Source organism: Gavia stellata, chromosome 1 (genome assembly GCF_030936135.1).
Source record: "Gavia stellata isolate bGavSte3 chromosome 1, bGavSte3.hap2, whole genome shotgun sequence".
NCBI lineage: Eukaryota > Metazoa > Chordata > Aves > Gaviiformes > Gaviidae > Gavia > Gavia stellata.
Genome location: NC_082594.1, coordinates 102,483,824 through 102,502,334, shown reverse-complemented (window position 1 = coordinate 102,502,334; position 18,511 = coordinate 102,483,824). Strand labels below are relative to the sequence as shown.

At 39.0% G+C, this 18,511-nt stretch overlaps 1 protein-coding gene across 1 annotated transcript in view; it reads right to left on the bottom strand.

The window, feature by feature from the left end:
• Nucleotides 1-1,739: 1,739 nt before the first annotated feature.
• The window catches only part of LOC104257467 (trifunctional purine biosynthetic protein adenosine-3), a 35,801-nt gene continuing 19,029 nt past the window's right edge, over nt 1,740-18,511 (bottom strand). The window contains exons 12-22 of the mRNA XM_059817632.1: nt 18,082-18,176; nt 16,786-16,895; nt 16,029-16,227; nt 12,582-12,830; nt 12,071-12,223; nt 10,685-10,888; nt 10,227-10,358; nt 9,470-9,600; nt 7,761-7,902; nt 4,274-4,389; nt 1,740-3,066 (exon numbers count right to left, since the gene is read on the bottom strand). Of these exons, the coding sequence (XP_059673615.1) occupies nt 2,884-3,066; nt 4,274-4,389; nt 7,761-7,902; nt 9,470-9,600; nt 10,227-10,358; nt 10,685-10,888; nt 12,071-12,223; nt 12,582-12,830; nt 16,029-16,227; nt 16,786-16,895; nt 18,082-18,176 (1,714 nt within the window). The 3' untranslated portion in view covers nt 1,740-2,883. The remainder of the gene's footprint in view (nt 3,067-4,273; nt 4,390-7,760; nt 7,903-9,469; nt 9,601-10,226; nt 10,359-10,684; nt 10,889-12,070; nt 12,224-12,581; nt 12,831-16,028; nt 16,228-16,785; nt 16,896-18,081; nt 18,177-18,511) is intronic.

The following is an 18,511-nucleotide window of genomic DNA, read 5'->3' as shown; positions in this document are numbered from 1 at the left end:
GTTGCTGCTCTTAAATAAAACCTTTTTCTGTAGAAGCTTGTTTTGTATCTGCCAGAATAATGACTTGCATGCAAGTTACAAATCAGAGGAAGAAAGCTAGCTAAGAAGCTACTTGAACAAACTAGAAAAGAAGTAGCCAGAACTGAATTTTCCAGGGGAGTGATCCCTAATAGCCATTAGATGCAGTGAGAAAAATGCATTCTTGTTTTGGTATTACATGTACTGCACTAGTAAGGGACATACATACATACTGTATATCTTGCTCTTGGCCGTATCAGGTTGTTTGAGAGCATGAGACAGCTCCAGTTAAAAAGTCTAAATTTTTCCTTTTTTTTTTTTTTTTTTTTGTGTAGCTAGTGGTGTTTCAGTAGTTAGGGAAGCGAGAAAAATTCAGTTCCCTCCTGTAAACTCTGCCATTTATGTACAGAAATCTGTATTTGTCTCTTGCGCTCCAACAACTGGTGCAAGGAACAGGTATTTTTCATGATCTGGGAGAAATAGGAAGAACTGTAACAAGGCAAGATTTAACAAATGTTGGTATATGCAGATAATTTTTATGATTAACACATTGCTTAGTTTGCTTTTGGGCTGTTTTAACTGTCTAGTAAACTTCATGTTTTATATTGTTTGAATGGCATAGCACGCATGACTGAATGTTTCAGACCTGACAAATAAAATGTTACAAGAGAATAGGGTGCTAGTTGTTGTGCTCTGATAGGTCTCCAGACTATCACCATGGAATCCAACAACTCTCCCTAATTGTGCTCCTGGCATCCCTCTGAGATTGGGTGTGGTGGTAGGCTATTAACCTATTTATTCTTTTTTACAGACTAGTAATTGAAGCAAAGCTGCTAAAATCCAGTTCATGATGAAATTTCTTTTTATGCGTTTGTAGAAATACAGATGGGTGCTTAAATCCCATTTGTCATCAGTCTTAGACGGCAAAAAAAAAAAAAAAAAAAGTCTTACTCAAGATGTCTGTGATGGAATGGGGTGTTGGATTTGGGGCTCCCAGGTCTTCTGCTATTGGCCTTCCTGACAGTGATCAAACTGCTTTTATCGGTAATGTTATATTTAGTAACTGTACAGGTAGTGATTTCACTCCTAGTAATCTTACTTCTTCTAACGTGTGAGTTAGTTTAGTTTAAGTACAGTTTCTTTTGGCTTGTAAAAGGTTTGCTGTGTCATGACTAAGGCACTGAACTTGTGTGGACTATACCCCTGCCAGAGCTGGACGCTCCCCGCATCTTTTACATTCTCACTGAGGCAGGCTGGATTTCAAGCCTTGGCGGGCAGTTTGCCTGCGGGGGAGGCCCTTCCGTGGGAGGGCAGGTTTGTAAGGAAAAACGCTGGGCTGAAGACTTAGCTTTTATACTTTGCCCTTTCCAAGCAAATTAAATTTGACCATGTCATTTTCCTCTGTATTTGCTTCAGCTTTATCCTCAGTGGCAAATGATGACAGGCATGTTTTTTGTCAGCAGGTTTCTTCATCACAGACCATCTGGCCACTGAAACAGTAAGGTCACCATGCTCCGCGAATCATTACTAACTTATGCAGGATTGCACGTGTCTGTAACCTCACAAACTGATTTATAGTTTCTGTACTGCAGGTGAAGTCAGATGCTGCTTCACAAACTCCTCCTCCAGCTTATAACCCTAGGAAAGGAATTCCAAGGAAAGATTTTGATATTTAATTTTTCAACTTTATTAATTTCAAATCCAAATTGAGATTACGTCAACACAGAAGTACCATAAGGACATCAGTGCACAGAATACAAATCAGCTTTCTCTGTATTAAAGGGGAGCTCTAAAACACACATAATCAGCTTCAGTCAGATGCTTCTGGTTTGTATGGGGAAAAATTTGTTATTGTACTAAATACATCAAAATGTTTTCACAGTTATGCTAAACCATTAAAAGAAAACCAGGTGCTTTGTCACAAGAGTTCAGCTGTGCAAAAAACATTATTTTCAGAACGATAGCATTTACTGGGTTTCCATCAGTATTATTCCGGGTGAGAATACCGTTCCAAGAATAAAGGCACTTAACCTCAGCAGAATTTCTGAAGAACGTCTCACAAGCCAAGAACACATCTTGTATCTAGTCCTAACTCCCTTTCTGCTCATTGAAAAAAAACCCCAACTCTTTTGGGGAGGAATTCATACGTGGATTCACATGGGGATGCTTGAAGGTCAGCAGACATTTAATTCTATTTAGCATCTGATTGATAGCAGGTCCAATATTTGAAATTACAGGATCTGTCCAGAGAATCTGGGCCAGACAAGATCTACCAACATTAAAACAGAAACTATATGGGAAAAAATCCATTTCATTATCTGCAGGAACAGTTAGTGTTTTGGGAGGCCACTTTTTCTTGTTTTGGCTAGAGATTTTTATAAGTAAAGATTTTTACCTTTAGCTGTCTTGTCCGTTGAACTAGTTCTAGTACTTTTCCTCACAAACACTTCACAGCACATGACAAGAGAATCCCCTGTTACAGCCTGTATGGTCTGTTAGAGAGTAATACTGATGTCGATCTCAGAGATGCTCAGATCTCCCTGTAACCAACTGAACGTTTGTTTGTTTGTTAAGAAAGTGATTGAGAACCAGAATGTTGGCCAAGGAAGTGATTGTAATTAGGACGCATGTAACAGAGCCATTGCTGACACTACTGAGAACAGCCCCCTGCCTTAATATTCCCATTTGTGGCTTTCTCTGGATTTTACTTCAAATCTTTTAACCATTTGAGTGAGAACGTGACATGGTAAACTCTATGTTGAAAACACTTTGTGAAGAGAATACAGTATGCATGTTATTAGGCTGTGACCTCTGATTAAGGCACCCCAGCTGTCCCTTCTGAGGACCTTCATGGACATGCTGCTCCTACTTCCAGTAGATCTTGCCAGCTTCCCCCACCTGTACGGCCCCGCTGGCGACAAGCTGCAGGGCAGCTGGGAAGGCTCGGTGCTCGGCCTCCTTCACCCTTTCAGACAGGGTCTCCTCTGTGTCACCAATCTTAACTGGAACTGCCTCTTGGAAAATGATTGCTCCAGCGTCAACTTCCTCCTGTAAAAGCAATAGCCAGAAAGTCTGTACGGTTGAAAGAGGAGAGAGAGGGGGGCCCAGCTGGATGACAATGAATGTAATCCAGCTGCCTTGGGGATCTGTTTGTCATTATGTTATTACAGGAAACATGAATTTGGGCTCACGTGAGGAGTGCAGAAAAGATGCTGGCACTTATGCTGGCCTGTGAGGAACTAACAGAAGGGTAGGTTTCAAAGTAAAAGAGGAGGCAGGCAGAACACCAGCAAGTATCTGCTGCAGAAAACAACAAAAGCCATGCTAACTAGGGACACAATAGTCTAAATTGGACAAAATGATGACATTTCAATTCAGAAGAGTGAATTACCCAAGCCTTGGCACAAGGCGGGACTAGAGGACCCGGCAGATCTTTCTTTTGCTTGTTAATGAGGCAGATCCCTGCTGTTTAGTTACGGTTTCTCAGTACATTGCCACACAGAGAAGAATCCCTAAGTCATATTGTGAGGAAAAGGAATGCAATTTTTCCTTCTATCTGGAAAAATAGTTTTTGTGTCTTTTTCCAAGAGAAAGCAAAAGTCATGAGAACAGATTTCAGGAGCAGTGGAAAAAGGGAGGATAATCTGAAGAATGCAGTAGAGGAGGGGAGACTAGTTACTGTCAACACTGAGAACTGAACAAGATGGAAAAAATGCTCCCTGAACTGATAAAAATGTGCATCTTCCAAGTTGAGAGATCTCTGGCTTTTGTTTTCTTATTTTTTGACTTACATAAATTGCCAAGTTTCTCCTCTATTCCCACAAATATTGGATTCCTTCTTGACAAATCTAAGCTTCTTGTGCCATTTCCAGTGTTGCTTATTTTTCTTGAAAGTAACAAATAAGGAAGGTTGTATGATAAAATCTAAGAAGTTGGTGCTGCGTAGTAATAAGGATTTTGGGCTAGCCAAGGCCTTATATGAACTAGTACCCCCACCGCAACTGGTGGAAGGCAGCAGTGGGATGCTTAGGGAAGAAGGTAACTTAGGTAAAGCTTAAACTCCTCTATAGACTATTCATTTCCAGTTCCCTCTCCAGGGACAGCAAACTAAAGCACTATATTGTCTACAAATGTTATGAAAGAACAAAGGAGAAAAGGTAATCAACCGTGATGGTATAAGGGTGTTCCAAGCAAGCTCTGAGGTGAAAATCTTAAGATTAACGAACTATAAAGGGAGGGAGAAGGAAGTACTTACAGCCACAAAGTGTACAGTACAGCCTGTGACTCGGACTCCAGCTTGTAACACCAATTTGTGGGCATTTGCTCCCTTAAAAGAAGGCAGTAGAGATGGGTGGATGTTCAGTATTTTTCCTGGAAAATTACAAGTGAGGTCATTGTCTTTTAGCATTCAGCCTTACGAGGGTGTTCAAAGTACCATAATCACCAGAGGTACAAAAGACCTTTGTGAAAAAGATTTTTCACGACTTTTGCATACGCTTGTTTTTTGATGATACTGACAGATAACCAGCCCAAAGCATTTCAGAATGTCTCGCTATTTCAGAAAAATCAAACACAGCAATCAGTTACAATTATTTGCATGGCTAAAGCATATTTCTCCAGTGACTAATAATGATTAATTTTTTGATGTAGCTGTCCTTTCCCTCAGCATCTTGTTCTTCTCTTCTTTGATCACAAGCACAATCCTCTTTCTTACAAACTCAGCACCCAGAAGAAACGCGGTGCAGTTTCAAATGATGTAACAGACCCTCCGTGACAAAGCGAAAATTCTTTAGCCTGGACTTCTCCTCCACACCTGTTCTGGCTTAATAAAAGACAACAGCTGCTCATATAGGAGCCCTTCTCTCTGCCCTTCCAAAAAGCACCTGTCTACCACTACTACTTTCCATGCGGAAAGTTGGCTGGGGGATCCTGAAATTGATAATGTAACCTCTAATGCTCAACCAGGTGTGATCATGGTTATAACCCTGGGAAGCCTGTACCTTACGTTTCCCTTAAAAGACAAAACACATGCCTGAGTTCCTACCTAACTGTAAAGTAAGAGAGAGTGGCTGCCTGTGACCTCAGGGTCTCACCACTACAGCAATGCAATGGTTAAACCATGAGAAAACCTTTCTTCTGGCAGACTTCCCCTGTCTGCTCCTAATAAGTCTGTGACAACTCCTCCTGCCCATTCTGGACCAGAGTGAAGTCAAAAGGTGCTTGACAGCCCTGGATCTTCTCTTAGATTCAGTACAAACCCTTACAGGATAAAAAAAAAGGTGGCCATCAATACTATTTATATCACAGTATGCTACGCCCACGCTGTCTGCGTGCCTCCTGTTTAGGAAGACTGTATGTCATCAGGATTCATTGAACACCACCTAAATGCCAAGCAGCGAGACTGAGCTGACATATGCTGGCGGAGGCAGCAGTGTACTGAAATAGAGGGTTACGATTTTGTAATGTGAAGTGAAGGCCATTTCTGGCAGCTTGATATTAAACCTGCACTCTCACTGCAGTAACAACTCATGCAGATATTTATTGATCTGTGCAACTTAAAGAGGCAAATGTATCAACTGATCTCTAACAATATCTCAAATGTGTTTTTATCTCAAAAATATCCCTTTTTAAGCATCAGGATCTCCCTGCTTGCTGCTTGAGCAAAAAAGCATTGGGGACAGTGAGCTGAAAACAACACTCTGCATTTCTGTCTGAGTTTCCCTAGTTTCTCATTACAATACCATCAGAAACTGCTCTAAAGGAAAGCAGTTTTCTGTTTTGTTTTGGTTTTTTTTTTAGTATGTCCTTTATGTTAACATTCAAAATTAACCATTCAGGGCCATTAAACAAGATAGTTTCACAACTAACTTCACACTGTATGTCCTTGTGAGTATAGAAGAAAGGAAAGGTAACAGCTTTTAAAATAGCAGCAACAAGAACCGATTGCTCCTGGACAATTTAGGCTGGTCAGTGCATGACTGGGTCAGAGTTTTACAGTTGGCTCGTGTTATCTGGCACAGATCCCTGAGCTGAACTGAATGTTTGAGCTCACATCTAAGACCTAACTGACAGATACTCTTGGTCAGAGCTCAGGTAGGTATCTGTTTTCAAGCTCAATTCTGTGCTGGACATGTAAAAATATGAATTAACCAGCGCAGCCATCCAGTACTGAAGAGAATCTCTTCTTTTGCTCTCAGGCCAGTCACATGTGTAACGCAAGTCCTGTACCATGCAGGGCGATCATCAGCGCTGGAAGTGCTCTGTCCCTAAATCAGAGGAAACTAAGCTCATCCTTTATTTGCACAAGATCTCTGCACTAGAGAAAGTTCTTTTCCATCCTCTACAGATACTTTACTCAAAACACATCTCTTGTAGTGAGGGATTCCTCTCTCCTAACTATAGCTGTGTCCAGAACAGACATTTACATCTTCATCTTCTAGACTCCCTAACGAATGGAGAGAAACAAAACCAATTCATCTGACTTACTTCAGTTGACAGCTTTAGCATAAAATGAATTGCCTCCTAGGAATGCCTGTTTCGCTCCACTGATTTTAAAGAGAGGTTTGAAAAATTGTTCAGGTGTAAAAGGTCCATGTCACAGACACACCCAGGGTAACACAAAAGTCACCATGTGAATAATAAGGCCACCTGGAGAGCTGCAATATATAGGCTGACCAGCCTGTAACTGGTATGAGCAAGAACTAGTTTAAGTGACCGTGACTGAACTCAAAGCAGAGCAAACAATGAGAAGAGCAACTGCCTCTGGGTGATTCGGGACTCCCTAAAAGAAACCGAAAGAGATATGAAGAGGAATGTAACAGCTGGGGGAGGGAGAACAACCACTGAAGTAGGCAGAGGTGTTACCAGCCTCTAACAAAGACCTGGAAAAATTGTAAAAGTTGACCAGAATGGAGACACTGTGAACACTTTGGACAAACAAGAGCTGAATCTGCCTGTGAAACATGCCACTCTCAGATTCAGACAGCTCCTGGGACGTCTGACCAGAAGACAAGAGGAAATGGCCTCAAGTTGCGCCAAGAGAGGTTCAGGCTGGATATCAGGAAAAATTTCTTTACTGAGAGAGAGAGTGGTGAAACACTGGAATAAGCTGCCCAGGGAAGTGGTGGAGTCACCATCACTGGAGGTGTTCAAGGAACGTGTGGACGAGGCATTGTGGGACATGGTTTAATGGGCATGGTGGTGTTATGGTTGGATGGTTGGACTTGATGATCTTACAGGTCTTTTCCAACCTTAGCGATTCTGTGATTCTGTGACTGGCAAGATCTTGTTAATAGGAACTGCGTATCGCTGCCTAGTTTTGCAGTTTTATATGCAGCCAAAGCAACTCATCTGTTAGGGTAAGGAATTCTCAGTGGCTGGATGCTCACCTCTCCCCAACCAACACTTACTGCCTAGGTAACAATTTGCCCTGCACCTCATGTTTGCAGGGGTCTAAAGTTTTCACAGCCTTATTTTAAAATATTCTCTAATAAATCAAAGACCACAAGATCTGCATTTGCCCTTGGCTTCCTTAAACCTCTGTGGAAACAATAGAGGGAAGGGGAAAAATACTGCCTTTCTCTTTCTCATCCTTTTCCTTACAAGATGGGAAGAGTCTAGTTTCCTGCAAACCCAGAATTAATATGGTCCCTTTTCTGTATTTTTCCCATTTTCTTTTTCCTGAGGTTAAGCTATAAAATTACTTTTCTTTTTAAATGCATACAATACTATGCTGTGCTTACCTTCCCATTTTTTGACAAAAGGACCTGACAGTATTCGCATAAATCCAGCCAGACAGATCAGTTCAACTGAGAATTCTTCAAGGACTTTGTCAACTGCACTGTCAAATTCAGTGCGACTTTCATACAATTTATGGTCAATAACCTGTGATAATCCAAAAGATGAAGAAATATGGACATGCTGTTAAATTAATCTAAATGCCTCAAGAGCACAATGAAATGGTACCCTGGCGTAATAAACAAAAACCAAGTAAATCTCCATGTGTGGTTCTAGTTGGGTGCACATACACAGCAAGAAGAGCAGTTCATAAACGCAGGCAGCTAATGGACAAACATGCAGTCTTTATTCCTATTCACACAGAGCAATCTTCAGAATAAATAAGGGTTTATTTTTATTAGGCCCACAGCTGTAGGTCCCAGCATTTGGATACAATTTAACAACCTACAAATGTAGGTCATTAAGATAACCTAAAATCTTAGAATGATTTCACTCAATTTAAGGCCTCTGATAGTTTTAAGTAGTTGAGCCTTGACAAAAATTATATTGCAAAACCCTGAAGGAAAGGCTAATCACAAGCTAATAAAGCAGCCCCTACTGCAAAAGTTCAATATAACTGAGTTAAGTATTTTCCATCCAGGATACATCCCCTAATTGAAACAGGAAGAAGGCAGTGCTGCCTAACTTAAACCATCCACAGCCTTTTGAATAAAAATACCTGTTAATCTCTACCAGATTTACCACGGTGGCACATTTAAATATCACAAAGTAGTTTTGAAAAACCAGAACTGGTTAGCTGAAACCAGTGTTGAGCTGAGCTCTATTTCTAGTGTTCAACACTGGGCTGAACTCCGCTATGAACTACCAGGCAATAACTGGCAAAGCATGCATTCCTCAGCATCTCTGTTTCACCACTCATTCTCCATCTTAACCACTAAGACCATCATCTCTCCAAGGCTGTGGTTTTTTTCCTCATTCTATGTTTGTTCTTCACCTACATACCACGGACATATTTTGCTTGTGATCTTTGTGTACTCCCACGTAAGAGACAGCAGCGCTAACAATCAGATCCTGCTACTATTCAAGTTAATAAAGCTTGCACTGGGCCCAGATCTTCCATAGGTCTGTAGTTATCAGTGAAAAGTGACTGTAAAATGCTCCTGATTCAGAACAGTAGTATTTCACATCTGTAATGCAAATGGCTGCACAAAGGGCAAAGCAATGCAGCGCTGGATCCAGTGACACTAAGGGAAATGCAATTTGCTTTGAATGAATCCTGGAGAGCCTGAAGCAAGTCCGTCCCACTGAGTTTGACTTCTCTATTTCATTCAAATTAACTACCATGTCTGTTTAGCATATTAAAATTAAATTCAGATAAAATAGCTTGTTACTTCAGTGCAAATGCACTGCAGTTAAATAAATGGCAAAGTTTCAACTGTAACTGTGAAAAGTTTTGCACTGGTTTAATACAATGACTGTTCCCAAAACCATCGGGGTTGCTAGCAACATCTCTGAGAAGGAGAAAGGGAAGTATTTTGCTTCCCATGTTAGGTAGTTTGCCCAAGGGCACAAGTTCATGACAGACCAAAAAATAAAAGCTAAAGGCTTCCTGTCAAACCATCTCTTACCCTAGTAAAACTCATTATCTCACAGTACCTTCCTGCTGTAGTCAGAGCTAACGATGGCTAATTTTAAAAAGATGAGAAATACTTACCCTTGTAGGAATACCTGCTCTTTCAGCTTTCCTTAACCCCTCCACACCAGCTTTGTTAGAAACAACAAGAACTATTTGTGCAAAACTGGTGGGCTTCTTCGTGCTATTTATGAGGGCTTCCAGGTTTGTGCCTATGAATGAAAAAATAATTAATGAATATCAAGTCATTCCTGGAGAATAAATATAGTTAACAGCTAGAAGAGGTTTTAAATAAGCAGCAATATGGATGAGACCCAATCCAAAAAACACTGATGTTAACAGTAATCCTTTTTTCATTGATTTTACTGGGAACTGAACTCAACAGCTGGCGGCTACAGGGCTTTTACTAGCAATTAAATTTCTAAACTGTAATTTTTGGACTTGGAATGATGGTCTACTTCTTAGCAAGTGAGAATACTGGAAACCCTCGGAGTGCCTATATGGCAAGAAGAAATTCTGATCTATTTGTGAAATAATGCTGCTGTCCCAATAGTGCAATGCAGTGGTTGCGTGAACCTAGAGACATGCAGAAATTTGTAGATAAAATGAGCACAGATGCAATTCATAGTCAGTTAGCAGCAGAGGTTAAAGATCATTCTGTTTGTGTTTGAAATTAATCCAAGGGCAAAAATCTATTCTGCCTGTTATTGAAAGCCTGTTAGAAGCCTATCAGAGCTTCCATGGAGAACTGCAAGGATGTCAAGAGATTTTGAATCTGCGCTGAAGTTCCTTTTTCAATAGTCTGTTTTACACTGTAGTAAAGAATATAAACTCTCACCTGTTCCAGAGATAAGGACAGCAACCTTCACTTTATTTGTTTGGATTTTGCCTTGGATATGGCTGTGCACAGACAGTGACCTATTTGCTTGCAAGGCTCGAAGCATATTATGGACTTTAACATGGGCAGAGCCTGAATATGTAAAAGAAAAAAAAAAACAAACCAACAAAACATAAATAAAGGGTGAAACAGAGAGGAGAAAAGTACACGTTAAAAGAGATTAGTGACACTGCTTTACTTCTCATTATTTATTTATAGTTCTGGTGACATCTGACATTGTGAAGCACATGTTCTATGAACTAAGACTGAAGTCGGGAGGACTGTCATTTTAATACCCTGTGCAAAAAAGCCATGGAGTTGCCAATTAAGAGATTTTCAGCTAACCTCCATGGAGACTCACCAACTAAGGAATTTAGATCTGCATTTTTTTTTTGAAAGGGAAATAAAAATCTAATAACCTTTTTGTAGGGAGACAACTTTCCCGATCAGCCAGGCTTCTTCGTGTCTCTGTATGTCCTTGAGGACCTGCTGAGCCAGCTCCTTCTGAACTACCAAGACAGCACCGATCCCACAATTAAATGTCCGAGTCATTTCCTCCTCAGAGAGGTTCCCTTCTTTATGCAGCCAGCAAAAGATTTCAGGAATCTTCCAGGTAAGAGCATCTGAAGATAATTGAAAATAAAATGAAGAGTGGAAATCACTACCAATAGACAAATACTAAAATTATTAGAGCATTAAGAGGCAAGATCTGCATGGAAAGCACAGACAGAGTCCCACAGCAGCTTTAACTTGAGTGTAATCAGCTTCCATGCACAGAAACAGGATGTTTTTTCCTTCCTTAACTGAACAAGACTTGGGAGTAGAAAGAAGTGTCACTCTGGGAGGAAATTAATCATATTGCTTCACTGCAATCCATTAATCAGTAATTCAAAACAGGCTCTGAGGCAGTCTTTGGAAAATCCTCTTCTTGAAGGTGACAACTCTGCTTCTAGAGAAACTATTGTACCAGAACGACAGCCTTAAAACCATCACAAAAGTCTCACACTGCCCCCAGTTCCGTCAAGGTAAGAATGATTTACAGGAGCATGAGAAATGCTTCTGGACAAGCCACTGTAAAGGAACTCCAAAGAGAGTAAGTTTCTTTCTTGTCAAGATATATTTAAAATGGTATTAACCCCATTTATATATATTAGTGCCCACTGTGGACCACTGTTTTAAGTGACAAGTGGAAGAATTATTTACTTGCCATTCTGGAGTGCAAAACTCAGTATTAGTTCGCTTATTTTATTCTACAACCCAATGAACACTGCATAACCTATAGTAAGTCATCTACCTTTCCACACTACACTTTCTCCATAAGTGAAATACTACTTCTAGCATACCTGATGAGATTGTGGTGAGGATTAATTAAGGTATGTTGAATAGCATGAGTTGTACTTGAGCTAGTAACCATATTTGAATGCTAATCAAAGATTTAATGAGTGTCATTTAATTAGCAATAATTTTGTAGGTTATTGCAAATGGTGACAGCTCACTTTGGGTTGCTTTAAAAGTTGTTTTATTTTTGCAAGTACAGATAGAGTTTCCTAAAAAAATCCAATCCAAAACACCATCAGGGGAAGTGAACTCAGTGAGCAGCAGTCTTAAGACTACAAAGTGTTTTGACTGGCTCTGTTTCAGGCACAAGGAGAAATTCAGCAACAATGAAGAAAAAGGCAAACTTATTTCTAGACAGGCAAGTGTAGCTCTTATAGTGCAAGTCAGTTGACATAGCCCCACGTACACAGCTTCCCCCAATCCATATTAACATGCAGCTATTTCTACAGCTTTTCTTTTTATCTCACCTAAAACGACACCAAAGGACTCTGGGAGAACTCTGGGGATGTTTTCCAGCAAGCCCCCTCCAGTGATGTGGGCATAGGCTTTCACATGGCCTGAGCGAAGGACAGGCAACAGAGTCTTACTGTAGATCTTAGTTGGGGTTAACAACAGATCTCCTGTAGATGAAAGTGGATGAAAGAAAACCAGTTACAGCACAGAAAGAAATGTTAATCAATATGCAATTGAGGAAATCTCAAAACATTAATTTGCTGGATACTAATGAGCATTGTACTACAGATAAAAATACAATGTTCTACCCTTTTTAGCACACAATTAGTTATTTATCCCCCTCCCTTAATTTCTTTCCTGCATATGTGATTCAGAGGAAAAAAGAAGAACATGTTCAAGAACAGAATAATTTTTTTAGTGCCTAGGAAAGTTACAAAAGCAAAGGCACAGACAGAACAATTGTGTGACATTTGCCTGTTCAGAAGTTCAAGTTATAATGCAAGAAACTGCACTGTCAAGTGGTACCTAATGTCTGATCACCAGAGACGCCAACTGGAGAACAGAAATCGAATGATGACTTTTCCACAATCTTCCTTACAAGGCTGTACCCATTGCTGTGAACCCCAGAAGAAGCCACTCCAATAACCACGTCTCCATCAGCAATTCTATCCAGCTGGGGCAGCATCTGCCCTCGCTCCACTGCACCGACAGCAAAGCCAGCCAGGTCATACTCTCCGGGTGGATACATGCCTGGCATTTCAGCAGTTTCTCCTCCTGTGGGAACCAAAAAAAAAGAGCAAGGGTGTGTTGGAAAACCATTGGGACCAGTAGGCATGCAATTTTTCAAAGTTTTAAACTCATAAGGCATTAACAGACTAGTTTTTTTAATCAGATAAACGAACATTAAAAAGAATTAAAAACATGTTTGTCACAGGCCCTTCAATTCAACAAGCAATAAAAAATTGGGAAAGAACATTTCCTCCCTCACTCTCACAACCAGTATCAAATTGCTGTGCATTCACATTTTAAAATGAAAGCATATATTTAGTGCTTCGTATTTCCAAATTTCTGCCAAGTTTAATATTCTCCATGAAAAACCTTCAAGATACAAGACATACAAGAAATTCATACAAGGACATCAAAGGAACAACATAGCTATTAGTTTCACTTGCCTTCATGAAGATTTTGTATATAGCACTGTCCTGCCTGCCACTCCTGCACACAACCTGGCCATCATTACCACACCAACTCTGAACATCTAAGGTTTGTAGACTCTTTTGGGTGAAGACCTCTAAAAGAGGGCCTGTCCTACCCATCCATGCAGATGAACTGCTGTGTAGACTATTATCTTATATCCTGATTATTAGAACATCCTCTTGTTTTGTCCTGAAAACCATGTTTTATCTGGCTGACCTCATTCCCAGTGTAGTCTGAAAAGATAATTTTCCCAGCTTGCACAGAAATGCACAGCACTGCTCAGACAACATTCTCTTTCTCTATACATACCATACTGGCTCCCCTACTGCTCTTCAGGTATAAGCTGATGGTCTTCACCATTGAAGACCTGTGTTCTGCCTGTCACAGTCTCATTCAGTCTAGAGAGGGGAACTTGTGGTGTTTGGTACATGAAATGAGCATTTACTGCTTGCTCCAAAGTTTTCCAAACAGGCATCTTCACACTGTCCCTTCATAGTGGGGAGAAAGTCTCCCCAGCTATCCTCACAGCCATCTCATTATTCTCCTTCAAACCGCTCTGCTGGTCATGATGGCTATGAGAAAACAACTGGATAATGATTAAGTTGCCATTGTATTATGATCTCTGTCCAACATGCTAACCAGTATCGTCTTGTTTTTCTTTCACACTCACCAGGTTTCATTCAATACAAAATTCTTCTATTTCCAGGAAGTGTCCCTGAAGGGGATCCAAATTTCCCTGAGTGATAGTCGAAGCTGCTCTTGTGCTCAGTGCTTGACACTGCTCAATGCTAGATTCCCTGGGAGCTTTTCCAGGTTTCTACATTACATTTCTATAACCAACTTTAAAATCAAAGTTCATTTGCTTAGATACATTAGTTTAAATTTGTATTTAACAATGTTTGTGCAAAACCAAGCATGTAGATAAGCCCTTTGGGACCTTGCTGTCAATTGGTGTGATGAGCTTAAGGTGGTTGAGCTGAATATTCACCTATTGCAGAAATGCAAGCTAGGAATTTATGAACACTCTTCAAATGAGACTTTTATAAGATGATACTATACAAAGACAGATATACATGCTATGTGAATGCACAGTGAAATGAACGTGTGAAGTTGGAGCCCAAGCTGAAATTTATTTTGATGATCCAGGCTACAGAAAAGCATTTCCTCCTTAGGTTCAGAGTTACTGCATCATCTCTGTCCCTTCTTTTTTGTGAATGCCAGAAATTTGGGGAAGAAATAATGGTTGTTTTATTTATGAGTTCGGACTTATTGTTACATTAGCACAAAAATATATTTATTAACTCATTTATAATTTTGACAAATTATTCTCTGGTAATTAATTTACAACATCCAAAACCCTTTGTAGTTTTAAAGTCTTCCAATTGGAAATAAAATCTTGAAATTTCCGTAATTTCATAGCAAGATTTCACATAACATGTACTTATGCTGAAGTATGAGTGGTTTAATTATTTTTGATAAACTGAGAAAATAAACCAGAATATAAATAGCCTCTTGTTCAAAGCTTGTAAACTACCTCAGAATGACACACTCCCACTTAGAACAGAATTTTGTTACTAACTTTCTTAAAAGAATTGGAAAAAAGGAAAAAGCTACAGTATGACCAATTATAAAGTGGTACCTAAAGTAAGACAGGTGAACTGTTATTTTTAGTCTCAAATTAAAGGTATTTTTTGAAAAGTCATGGTAATTCTCCATGTCTGTTTTTACAAAAAAAGAAAGAAAAATAAAAAATGTGTGAGAAAATGGAACTTTCTGGGTTTCATTGCTTTAAAATTTAACCCTGTGTTGTACTCCTTTTATAAACTGAAGGCTTATACAAAAGAATGTATTTTTCACTGACCTAGAAATATTTTTATTGAGTTGAACAGCTTTAAAGCTTTATTTTTTAAGATTCAATAAGTGAAATATTGTATCATTTTCATGGGTAACTAGATTACTGTATACCAGAATACATACATCATTTGTTAGTAGAATGTATTATGTACTTGTATTATAGGGCTGAACAGGAAGATGTTTAAATTTGAGTCTTAACATCTTGGAACACGCAGATCTTGGTGAAACAAATCTTCAGCAAGTCTTCAGTAGACAAATAGTTTTGCTAGTAGTTTTGTAACTAACAAAACTTGGTTTCTTTTATGTTTCTATCTTGTGGTTAACTTCTGTGTCTTAAGCAGTGTGCTCCAGCTGAAGCTTTTGTTGCATTCATAAAGACATTCTCTGGCTTCCTAGTTTTATGAAGCTTGTGGGAACACAATAGCTGTGAGATCTCTACCTTTCCTGTCAAATTTGGTTAAAACCAGCTAAGAGGTTTAAAAGATAATATATACACACAAAGGGACATGTGCATGCACAGTAACACATATAAATCTTGTTTCTAGAGGAAAATGTCAGGATTTCCTTTAGGATAAAAATAAACAAATCTATTTGGCATGTTTTAAAATTTACTTGAAAAATACAAAGAATTACAATACATGAGTTGTTAGTTTTCTAGGTAGCTGTTATATTTACAAAGTTAAATGAAAAGATACGAGTAAGAAAATTTGTATGCAACTTCCTGAGCAAATGGCAACAGTTGTAAAGTACATTCTCCTTCCAGTGCGCAGAGATTATATTCTCTGAAAGCAAAGACATGTGACACTTTGGGTTTTTTTCACTCCTCTAAGATTCAATAGAGTAGGCAAACAAACACATTAAAACCAATTATAAAGAGATTGCGTAAGATTTTTCATATTTTTCAAAGAAAAGTGTTCATACCCAAAAGAGCACATCCTGCCTTTTTGCAAGCTTCAGCTATTCCTGCAATGACACCCTGAGCCACTTCAACGTCAAGTTTGCCACAGGCAAAATAGTCAAGGAAGAAGAGGGGCTCCGCTCCCTGAGCCAAGATGTCATTGACACACATAGCAACAAGGTCCTGACCTATGGTGTCGTGTCTCCTACACACTTGTGCAATCTGCAAAACACAGTGAGAGAACCCGTTGGTTAGCTTTGAGAAACTGAAACACAAGCAGAGACTCTGCAATGGAAGAAGGGGATGAAAATCACGCTGTTCCTTTTAGCTGCTTTTGGAGGCTCAGTGAGCCTCTCCTAACATTTTATTTTAGGAACTGTTACTTTCTTAATTGGCAAGGACAAAAGGCACTTCATGGAAGGAGACTGAGTTTCATTGCAGCTTGTGTAAACACAATAGCAACTGTATAATTACATGTTTTTCCCCATGAGTAATCTTTTTGAGGATAGAGCTTCTACCTTAATGAAATGGAGTCCCTGGTTACATACTTAATATTAAAAATTACTTATTTTAAGCATCAGTTCAAGTATGGCTATTTACATGCCAAAAGTTCAACGTGTATTTAATTCTTTTGCCTGAAAGAGGGCAATTTCATTTTTTAGAAATACAAATAGGTATTTTTAAAAGACAACTAATATTTTCTGTTAAAACATTAATGATGTGATTAAGCATTTTCCCTTCTGTGCTATTTTCCTGCCTTTACATGGATTTTCACATTACCTTGAGTTTTGTGCCAACACCGTCAGTTCCAGATACCAAGATAGGATCTTTGTAACCAGCTGCTTTCAAATCAAAGAGGCCAGCAAAGCCTCCAAGTTCCGCGTTGCAGCCTGCCAGCCAGAAAACAGGAAACAATAGTAAACTTTTACTTTCATGGGTTTCTCCGGGATCTCCAACACAAATTCTCTCTGGTATCTGTCCACATGACTTTGCTTTGTCATCAGGAAACTTTTCTCTGACATTAGAGCCTCTTCACAGCAGCACCTAGAGAGCTCCTAATCCTCTTAAGTTTGCTTTGTCTTATTTCTTTGTTATTACCTAAGACAAAAATCTAAAACTTTGTGATAGAACATTTAATAATTACTGTGACTGATACATTTCCCCCTTGCACTTAGTATTTTTCTGAAAAACAGAGACGGAATTGTGGTAACAGATCAAAGCCCACTGCTTTCTGGGAAAAGATGATAACTAGGCATGTTCCAACTGAAATTCCTTAGCTCTTTTGTTAATACTGCTACTTAGAGTATATTAAGAGTTCTTGTTCCTAAGACTGGTTATGATAGGTAAGTATGGTAACCTTGAAACTAAAATGGGTTAAATCCTGAGACTGAAACAAACATGAGTAGCAAATACTATGAATGCTAAGAAGTGACTAGTTGTATGTGTGTGTGTGTGTATAGTTTTCTCATTATGTATATCTGACATTGTCTGAAGGTTCTCAGTTAATTTGAAGTTAAAGGGTTATTATATACATGACTGATATTTTAAATCTATCAAATTAATTACAAGGACTTGCTAGAGCAAGATGTGCCCGAGATCACAACAAAAAAAGGACAAATTGAATCTGGTTTAACCACGCAAAAGATGTGTCTTCCATACCGATCTCAAGTACTAGATAGTATCTCTGAGCAATTCTACATCTCATACACCTTTCTAAACATTTATCTACAAAAATTGTATAGTTCACTGTGCAAGAAATAATAATCCATATAATCAAAAATGGCACGAAATGGTAGGATTTTTACTTGCACTTAACCTTTTAGAGTGCTGAACTGTATTCTCTAGCGTCCTTAACACACATGACATTCAGGAGATATAGAGTCATTTTGAGAAGGAAATCCGTAAATTTAACAAAGTACATTTTTAAGAAATCACAGGCATTTGCTTACCACAGATATTTCGTGTGTAATCTAGAAACACGCAGAACACATAAATATGAGCTTTTATATCAAGATCAAATGATAAGCCTCATTGCCATGAACTGACTGAAACAGGAATAGAAGGTACAAGTCTTACCTGACCTTGATGTGGCTGCAGCTAGGGGTTTAATTTTCTGAACCAAAGTATTCCCTGCTGCGATGTCTACCCCACTGTTTTTGTAAGTCAGGCCTCTGAAAGATTGTTAAAAAAATGTTATGGCAGTTGATTACTAAATGCACAAACATGCATTTTAAAATAATATTTACTTCTTTACATCATTGCATCACTAAGAGGATTAACCATTCAGAATCCTATTCTACTGTCAAGTACAACTATTTTCCTGCTTGTACAGGAACTTTGCTCATATAAAATGATTTCTAAGTACTGCAGTATTCATTTCAGGCAGGCTCAATAGCTCAAAGGTTAATCTTTTTGCTGCTTGGAACCTGACCTCACACATATACCTGAAGATAGGGAGTATTACACCAAAGAAACAAAACTTCATGGATTTGCACCACAGAGAGTT